Source organism: Carlito syrichta, unplaced genomic scaffold, assembly GCF_000164805.1.
Source record: "Carlito syrichta isolate Samal-C Ts95f unplaced genomic scaffold, Tarsius_syrichta-2.0.1 Scaffold135578, whole genome shotgun sequence".
NCBI classification, from domain to species: Eukaryota; Metazoa; Chordata; class Mammalia; order Primates; family Tarsiidae; genus Carlito; species Carlito syrichta.
The window spans coordinates 241,408-251,398 of NW_007079674.1; the positions used below are offsets into that span (position 1 = coordinate 241,408).

Below are 9,991 nucleotides of genomic sequence, written 5' to 3' on the forward strand. Positions count from 1 at the left end.
GGGGAAACTGCCTTCCCAGGGGTGGCCTCCCACTCTAGGGAGGGGAGGGGAGATTGGCGCCTGGGGCATTGGAGCAGGCCCTGAATGGAGAGGGGCATTGACATGGAGAGAAGGTACACAGCCTTGTCTTAGGCAGTGGGAGCCAGTTTCTTACTACCTATGGAATGAGGTCTCAGCTCTTCCTTTTTTTTTTTTTTTTTTTTGAGTCAGGGCCTCACTCTGTCACCCAGGCTGGGATGCAGTAGCATGATCACAGCTCACCACAGCCTCCACCTCCTGGGCTCAGGCAATTCTGCCTTGGTCTCCAGAGTAGCTGGGACTACAGACATCTGCCACCACGACCAGCTAATTCTGATTTTTTTTTTCTTTAATAGAGATGAGATTTTTAAAATGTTTTTATTATTATTTTAAAGATGTGTGGTACAATTCAGGATTAGGTATACAAGTAGACATCATACAGGTAAAGTTTGGGCCTCCCTTTGGTCCCCACTTTGCCTGGTTTAAGATCAGGTACCCTTACTGATGTTGTGTCCTCCCTGCCCAGAGATGAGATCTTTCTATGTTGCCCAGGATGGTCTGGGGTTCCCAGGCTCAAGCAATCTTCCTGACTCACCCTCCCAAAGTACTGGGATTACAGGCGTGAGCCACCATACCCGGCCTCAGTCCTTCCTCCTAAAGTGCTTGGTGGCTGAGAGCGTTTGGCAGTCACCCGCCATCGAAGTGGCTAACCTTGCTCAGTGACTTGGCCTCTCTGACCCCCACTTGGGAATGGAGCTTGTTTAGGCCAATGCCGGAGCTGGCATGGGCTTGCACTCAGAAGAGGAGCCCAGTGCTGTGGGTGTCCTCCCTGGCTCCTTGAAATGAAGCAGGAATAAGCCAAGCCAGCCCCAGGCATGGGCACAACAAAGTCCTACTGGATGTGAACACTCAACTGAGGTGGGGCAGGGGCAGCTGAAAATAAATATATAATATGTTCGCTGTTGGAGAAGGCTGTGAAGAAAAATAAAACAGAGAAAAAGGACAGCTCTGGAGGGAGGTGCTATTCTCATTCAGTAAGCACAGTCCTTTCCAAGGAGGTGAAGAGTCAGAGGTGTGAGGGCATGGAGCCATGAGACCCACACTGGGGATCAGCATTCCAGGCAGAGGGCAGCAAGGAGTGCAAAGGCCCTGGGGCGGAAGGGGACTGGGATGAAAGGGCACGGGAAGGGTGGGGAAGGGGGCCGCAAGGGTCTGGATCCCATGGGGCCTTGGGACTGTGGCAGGAGGTTGGCTGCCCCTCTGACCAGAGGCACCGGAGGGCTCTGAGCAGAGGAGGGACGGACTGTGACTCTGACTGGCTATTTTTAGTCTCCGTTTTGCTCCAGCTGCCCAAGTTCATGCTGGACTCTGTGTCCGACAGGCCTCAGAGGGTGGTTAAGCCGAAGTGGAATGTTCCCTCCATGCCTCCTGACTGGCCCCGCGTGCCCCCAGGGTGACACGCCAGACCCCCATGCTGCTGATGAGCCAGGTGGCACTTCCCCTTGTCCTTAGGGACCCCATCACCAACAGAGCCCTTTATCCCCTGCAGAATTCCAGCTTCCTGTGACCGAACCTGACATCAACAACAGGCTGGAGTCTTTGTGCCTCAGTATGACCGAACACGCCCTGGGAGGTGAGTGTGTCCTGTCAGCATGGCCTTGTTACCGTGCGCCCGGAGGACTGCTGGTCGTCTGCGTGGGCAGTAGCTCAGGAGGATGGAAGGGAGTGAGGGGACAGGCAGGTGACAGAGAAAGGGACCCTACCCGCCCTTTTCTGGGAGGTGAGTCAGGGACTTGGAGACAAAACCGTCCCTCTGTCCCCAGAAGCCCTGCCACCCAGTGCACACTGGAGGCACACCACAGCAGGTTGTCACAGCCAACTGCCACAGCCAGGGGAGTCAGAAACACGAGACGTGGCTATCAACGGGAATGCTCCGCACAGCGTGGACTGCCTCCCCGCCTGGTCCAAGCACATTCAAGCTCACTCTAAAAGCAGAATTTCGGAAACAAAAATCCCTGCTTGTTTTTACATCTCCCCGTGGCGAACAGCTTCCAGGATGTCTGGAGCCCCAACAGACTGCGGCGGCCTTTGCCATGACAGGACTGGCGGAGTTGGACGCACCTGCACGAGCTCAGCCTCAGCCAGGAGCAAGGGTGGTGGTGTGCGGGCTCGGCCCCCCGGGCAGCTCACAGAGGCAGTTGTGCCCCCATCTGTGGTCTGAAGCCTGCCTCTCCAAGCAGCCCGGAGAGGCCCTCAGCTCCCTCCTGGCCCAAACAGGCACCCTTCTCCAGGCCTGGATATTTGCGGATATTTGGCAGGCAGGAAGGGGGTGAGGAGAGGTGTCCGTCCCTTTCTGCCAACTTCCTGGGAGGCTCTGGACCATGGAGACCCAGGAAGGCCCCCCGTGAGCCTTCCGCATAGCGCTCTGCAGTCTGGGCGGGCTCTCCCACCCCGAGAAAGGGCTAGCCACGCACCCAGAGCCAAGACGTGCACCATCTGCCGGTGGCAGGCAGGAAGACTGCCACCAGCTGCTGCTCCAAAGATCCTTGCCCTCCAGACCTCTGCAGAAACAGTTGTATCCTGAGACCAAATCCCTCTGCATGGAGCGGAGCGGGGGACCGGGACTCCCCATCGCCCTCAGCCCCAGGAGGGCCTGAAGCCTCCCACACCTCTGTGACATCTCAGGGCTTCAGAGTAAACAGCTGGTGGGAAGCACGGCCCCTCTTCTGTGACTTCCCCAGGGCGCTAGAGAACCCCATTTGCAAACCGCCACTCTCCCTTGGCTGTTCCGATCCTAGCAGCTTCGCAGCATCATTGGGCCGTCGAGTCTCCCTGGCCACACCTCCCCTTCACCTGACGGAGGAGACTGGGTCCGCCATCCCCCATGAGGAACGGGAAACAGCCCGGATGTCCACCACCAGTGAATGTGGGTCCACACGGCATGATACAGCCACGGCGCAACAGCATTCAGCCTTGAAACAGAAGGAGGTACCCACACATGCCATGGCGTGGACGAACCTTGGCCTTAGCTAAGAGAAACCAGACAGACCCCAAAGACCACATCATGTATGGTTCCATTTGCGAAATTTTCAGAACAGGCTGATTGACAGGAACAGAAAGGAGATTCGTGGGTGCCAGGCGTGAGGGACGTGGGAAGGGAGCGCCTGCTGATGGGTGCCAGATCCCTTTGGGGGATGATGAAGATGTTCTGGAAATCAATAATAGTCATGGTTGCACAATTTTATAAAATATACCCCAAACCACCGCATCGTATACCTGCAAAGGATGACATTTACGACATGTGAATATCTCAATATTAAGAAACATGAGGCCGAGCACAGTGGCTCATGCCTGTACGCCCAACCTTTGGGAGGCCAAGGCAGGAAGACGGCTCGAGGCCAGGAGTTTGAGATCAGCCTGGGCAACATAGCGGGACCCTGTCTCTAAAAAATGAAAATAATTAAATTAAATTTAAAAATTAAAAGAAGTAGTGAGGGTCTTCATGGGGCCAGAGTTAGGACGGCAGCTGGTGAGTGAGTACCCTGAGCTGGCTCCCGCCCAACCAGGAGAGAGGCTCCCGGCCCTGAGCTGCCAGGCAGGGCCGGCAGGGTGGGGACTCCACTCACTGCTTTTGAGAGTCAACAGGAGAGCTGACCTTTTCCCCCAGGGCTTGGTATATCTCAGATCATTGGCATTTTGGAAGCTCTTATCGCTGCTAAGTACTAACATCATCATCATCAGAGGCAAGAATGCCCAACGCTCTTTATTAAAGGAAAGCTTTCATTGAAAAGACTTCATTTTTTTAGTCCATTTTTTTTTTTTTAAAGCAGAAAACCTCTCTGAACTGCTGGGGTTTTTGCTAATGTTTTCATCTTGTTAATCTCCTAAGCCTTTTTATTGCTGTGTTTTTTTCTCAATAATCCCCTCTGGTGGGAAGCCTCGTAAGCAGTTTCCTGAGCAGAGAATGCAAATTAAGTTCAGGGTGGCCTAGCTGGACACAGTGGCAGTGTGCACTCCCACTGTGACAGTGCCTCTCTGCCGGCTGACCCCTCCCAAGCGCCAGGGAGGATGACCTTGCTAGAGACCGAACGCCAACGAATTAAGTCATCTTACGGGAGGACAAATGAGTAGGGAGAGGAAAACACCATCCAAAAGGCTCCTCTGCTTGTGACTCAGGAATGGAGAAGGAGGGTGTCCGAGTGCCTGGGACACCGCCTCCCCGGAGGACCTCCTCACGTGACTGGCCCCAGGCCCTGGGCGCCCATCCTTTTGTGCTGACATCTCTGCTCCCTCAGCCTCCTCCATCAACTGCTGCCCCTCTCGGTGCCAGTCTGAGCCACTCCTCTCTTTGGCCTTCCCTGTCTGTCCCTCCCCTCTCCCACACCCCTCCCACGGAGGTGCTGAGGAAGCCCGCGTGTGGGGCCCCTCGCCACCTTACTTTGCAAGTCTATGTAAGGCTTTCCTCAAGCTGTTCGACTTGTTCCTGTGTAGCGACCCCGGGAAGACACAAGGCCAAGCGTGACTGTTCTCGTCCTCCTGCAGGAGGACTCCATGGGCAGGAACATTCAAAAGTAAGGCTCTTTCCAGCAGCATGGAGTCCACAGTACATTGCCAGGGAGAAGAACACACCGTCCACTCTGATGTTCTGGGCTTACTCTGAGGTGACCGCTTGCTATTTTTCCTCACCTCAACCAGCCCTACTACCAGCCAATATGAAGGCTTTGTACGGATCAGAAAAGGCTTGGCTGGACCTCATGGCTCACGCCTGTAATCCCAGCATTTTGGGAGGCTGAGGAAAGAGGATTGCTCAGGCCCAGGAGTTTGAGACCAGCCTGGGAAACTTGGTGATACTTTATCTCTACAAAAAAATAAAATGAAATAATCAGCCAGGCATGGTGCCATGTGCTACAGTCCCAGCTACTCAGGAGGCTGAGGTAGGAGAATTCCTTGAGTCCAAGAGGCCGAGGCTGTGGCCATTGCATGCCAACTTGGGTGACAGAGTGACCTCTGATTCAACAAAATTTTTGAAAAGGAAAAAGACTTGACTTTTTCAAAACGTTGTGCTGCCGTTTATTGGAAATGTATCCTAGTAACCCTAAAACCTATGATGGGTATGTGTGAATGGCACCCGCAGAGTTACCCAGTGCACAGCTCACACAGTGCTCCATGGTGAGTCTGGACTTGGCTGTGGACACTTCCCTGCAGATGACACCGTCACGCTGGGAGGATGTGAGATATGGTGCTGAGATTCAGGGAAAATGCAACCTGGGATTGGGGTCGTTGTGCGATGTTCGTGTTGCCAGCTTCCTACTTCTATGACTGTGAAGGCACAGCATTCGTGAGTGAGCCAGGAAGCCCCAGCAAGATGTTACTCATTTAGGGATGACGGAGGGACCTCTCCAGACATTCCCCACGACAGAGGGGCTTCTGTAACACCCACATGTGTGTACATACCCCCTGTCCTCCCCACGGTCAGTACCCCTGCGGAGCCCCCACCGAGAAAGCGCAGGTTGACACCCCAGAAGGGAGGAGAGGCTATGGATGAGATGTTCACATCTGTGCGCCTCTAGAGTTGATAAGCTGACACCACAGGCACTGTCGTGACCAGTGCCTCCTCTCCTTAAAATCTCCCCTAAAATCGGATCTCCCCAAAGGAAAAGAAATCAAGATCTTTAAAAGATACCCACACTCGTATGTTCATTGCAGCACCATTCACAATAGCAAAATCATGGAACCAACCAACTGCCCGCCAACAATCGGCTGGCTCAAGAAAATGTGGTGTTGATACTCCATGGAATACTACGCAGCCACAAAAAAGAATGAAATCCTGTCCTTTGCAGTAAAGTGGATGGAACTGGAGACATCATTCTAAGGAACCTGACTCAGAATCAGAAAACCAAACTCCACATCCTCTCACTTATATATGAGACATAAGTGACCCCAAAGAGGGAAATAATATACACTGGGCATGCCAGTAAAGGGGGAGGTGGGGAGGGGGCTGTGGTTCAGAAATCACCCATGGGGCACAGTGTTCACTGTCTGTCTGGGGAATGGGCCACCTGAGACCCAGTCCCCACCACGATGCAGTATGTCCATGTCATGAGCATGCACGTGGACCCCCGAATCCAAAATAAAGATGGGGAAAAAAATCTTCTCTAAAATGATACAGAACTTCACACACACACACACACACACACACACACACACACACACACACACACACACACACACACACACACACACACGTACAGGTAACCGAATGAAATCAGTGAGTTGTAATAGTATCAGTGTCTTAGTTATATGTCATGCTGCAGTTTTGCAAAATATTACCACGATGAAAAACCTGGCAGAGTATCCACAGCGTCTCTGGACTATCTCTTACATCATCTCCAAAAGCCTGTGGACCTGCAATCATTTCAGAAAGGCCAATTCAAGCAGCGTGTCTCCTCCAAGTCCCAGTTGCCAACCTGTCACCACCCATGAGGCAGCCGGGAGCCCCCTGCACGTGGGCCTGGAGCTCCATTGGGTCACTTGGGTCCTCCAGTTTCCCCTGAACGTGGGGCCACTCCCTTCTCTGAGTTCTGCCCAGTGAATAGAGATACTCCACTTGGTGGACCAGGTCTGCGCTGCTGGGGCTGCAACCAGGACACCTAGGGAGCCAGGGAGGCCCCTGTGTCCCCCCTCATCCTCACCGAATTGTTCCTGAGGCCGGTCATTTCTATACCCTGTGATGGCTAATCCATGCTGCTCTCTGCTCAGTGGATACACCTTTTGTCAGCTCTGGCACGGACCACTGCAGGGGCCTCTTAACTGGTCTTCCTGCCACCAGCCTCGTCCCTTCTCAGGTTGTCTGATACGCTGCCAGAGAAATCATTCTAAAATGAGGCTGAGACGGAAAGATTGCTTGAGCCCAGGAATTCAAGGCCTGCCTGGGCAATACAGTGGTACCTCATCTCTACAAAAAATTAGCTGGGCATGTGCCTGTAGTCCCAGCTACTTGGGAGGCTGAGACGGAAGGATCCTCTGAGCCTAGGAGGTTGACGCTGAGGTGAGCCGTGATAGTGCCATTGCACTCTAGCCTGGGCAACAGAGTGAGACCTTAGCTAAATATATATACACATTTCTTTTTTTTTTTTGAGTTGGAGTCTTACTCTGTCGCCCAGACTGGAGTACAGTCAGCCACCGCAGCCTTGCCCTGCTGGGCTCCGGCGATTCTTCCACCTCAGTCTTCCAAGTAGCTGGAACTACAGGCGCGCGCTACCACACCTGATTTTTGATTTATTGTAGAGATGAGGTCTCACCAAGTTGCCCAGGCGGGTCTCAAACCCGCGGGCTCAGGCAATCCACTCACCTCGGCCTCCCAAGGCACAGGATTACAGGCTGAGCCACCGGGCCCGGCTTATATATATTTCATTGGTTACTCTACTGCTCATAACTCCCCAGTGACCTACCTCCAAGTAGTTGTTGATGGTCCGCTCTTGGGAACACTCCTGGAATCCATGTTTAGGTAGACAAACCGCAAGGGGCCTAGCAACCATCCCCTGTCTGTCTTATTCACAGCCTCTCGCGTCTGATAGGCCTTTGCCCAGGTTCTCCAGTTTTCCTAAATGTAGGAGGCGGATCCTGGGTAGCCTCGATACTCTGCCCCGACGAGATCCTTCAGCTCCAAATGCCCACAACATCCACCTCTGACATCCCTGCCTCTGATCAGATCCTTGAGACAGAGAATCCGTGTCACCTGGGGTCAGACGCATCCATTCCCCGATCTGCTTGGCTATGGCCAGGCGCAGGGTCACAGCCACTTTGCCCCCAGTCTATCATCAGGGACTTGGGGGGGGGGGCTACCCAGGACAGGGATGAGAGCTGTACAGGCCCTCCTGCGTGTGTCGATGGCCGCCCACGTCCTCACCCCATCCCCCACCCTCTGCCCTAAACCTGCCCAGCCCCCCCAGTCAGTGACCCGCCATCAGGCCTCGCGTGTACCTCCCCAACCTCCTCCTCCTTGCCCAGCACGTTCTTTCTTCCCCTACCGGCACCAGCTAAAAAGTCTTTTTATGTCTGTGAAACTGTCCTTGACTTCCAAGGCCAAGGTAAACGTTCCTTCCTCCACATTCCTGCTGCCTTGGTCCATACGCCATCGTAGCAACGACCACTCATGGCATGACTGTCTGTGCTCATCCTTGAATGTGAATACCGAGAAGGCGTGGATGCAGTATTTCCACTTTGGTTCTCGAGCCAAAAAAGAGCTGTTGCCCGGATCTTGTGTGGTGCGTATGTAAATGAAGGAATGGACGTGGACCTCATCTGTCCCCCAAGACTGGGGGGCGCAGTGTGCCCGTGTGGGTGTGAGTGGACCGAACGCGATTGTGTAACTCACCTGTGCCCACCGTGTGCTTTCTCTCTCAGACGGGGTTGACCGGACCTCCACCATCTAGAAGCTGGAGATGAGCATGACCGCGCTGGCCGTGAAATCGACTGCTGCGGGCCCAGTGTCAGCCATCTTCAGGGCTGCACAGAATCCTCCAAGATCCTTTGCAGCCTTTTCCCCTGGTCCCTCTCCCGTTTTGATTTTGTGAGAGCGTAGGTCATCCTTGTAAACATATCAGTAGACCTGGGATTGGTTATTTTGTCATTTGCTTCTGTCATGAGATGGCTTGGTGTGTGGGGTGGGGAGGGGTCTCTAGGGAAACCTGGGACGGGAGGGGGGTGGAGGGAAAGCAGGTAGCTTCCTGGATGGAAAGGGGGGAAAGAACTGCCACGAAAGAGATGCGAGAGACACAGGCAGGAGCCCCGGCCTCGGGAAGGCTTTGCAGAAGACCTGGCTTCACGGCCAGGCCCCACCAGGCTATTGTGGGCCCTGTGCCCAAAGCAAGAGGGCGGCTCACCTTTTGTATCCAACCCAACCCAATCCTGATTGGATTTCCTGGAGGCCCCTGCTTGAAACAGCCACAGGAGACAGGCCTGTGGCAATGGGGGGGGGGGGGCGAGAAGGCAGAAACTCCAGCAAAACTTCCGCTCAACTTTGATTTGTGTATTGTTTACATAATAACTTTAAAGGGTACATAATGTGTAAAGAGTTGGGGTAGAGGTTCTCTTCATACTATGGTTTTTGTAAAGGATTTGTTGTTGTTACAGATTCATTTTTCCCCCTCTATTTTTATACTAGCGGCAGGGTTGTCTTTAAAAACGGCTGCCAAGCTCTCCTTCTTGGGAAGATGCACGTGGCTGTGTAGGCCCGAGTTGTCTGTCACCCTTAGGTGGGAGGGGCGTGTGGGTGGACTTGAAGGTCACGGATGTGGCTGGAGTGAGCACAGTGCTGAATGAGGGCACAGGATGATGGCACCATGGGATCAGTCATGGGTTTGCTCATGGGTCAGCCGGAGATTCTAGAAGAATCCCGAGGCCTCTTTCTGGGCTGGATTTGCCTCTCACCGAAAGGCTTCTCTGTCTCTCACCCTTCACCCTGCCACCCCCAGCCTCCCGCCACATACACACAGGCGGGTCCAAGGATGTACACCTTCCCCCGAGAGAGGCCTGAGACCCAGACGGTGAGCTCAGAACATTTCCCATGGTGCTACTGGAAGGATCTGGAGCCTGGAGGCTGCATCCACTTCACTCGGTGGCTGCTGAGGCAGAGGAGGAGAAAGGCCCAGCAACAGTGTGCAGAGAGTCAGTCAGCAGGTGCCAGAGGGAGCAGGTGGGGAGGTGTTGGGCCCACGCAGTGCGGCTGCGCCGTCCCAGGTGGGCGGAGAAAGAAGATTGAGGAGAGGTTAATTTCACGATGGAAACAGCCTGTCTGTCCGCACGGCATAAGTTAGGGATTTGCCATGTTGTTGGCAGATGTATCCATCCACACAGAGGGGAGGGAAAATACACTGATTACCTGGTGAGAGATTAACAAATGATGGTACCACAAAGTAATAGCTCTGTTTCTTAAGGGCAAGAAAGGCTACGCTCCAGAATTTCATGCAGC

The 9,991-nt window shown here is 53.8% G+C and overlaps 1 protein-coding gene across 1 annotated transcript in view; it reads left to right on the forward strand.

Moving 5' to 3' along the window:
• SAMD4A (sterile alpha motif domain containing 4A) overlaps window positions 1-8,635 on the forward strand; it is a 106,728-nt gene extending 98,093 nt beyond the window's left edge. Inside the window, exons 11-12 of the mRNA XM_008049401.2 lie at window positions 1,568-1,651; window positions 8,425-8,635. Coding sequence (XP_008047592.2) covers window positions 1,568-1,651; window positions 8,425-8,453 — 113 coding nt within the window. The 3' untranslated portion in view covers window positions 8,454-8,635. The remainder of the gene's footprint in view (window positions 1-1,567; window positions 1,652-8,424) is intronic.
• Window positions 8,636-9,991: the final 1,356 nt, after the last annotated feature.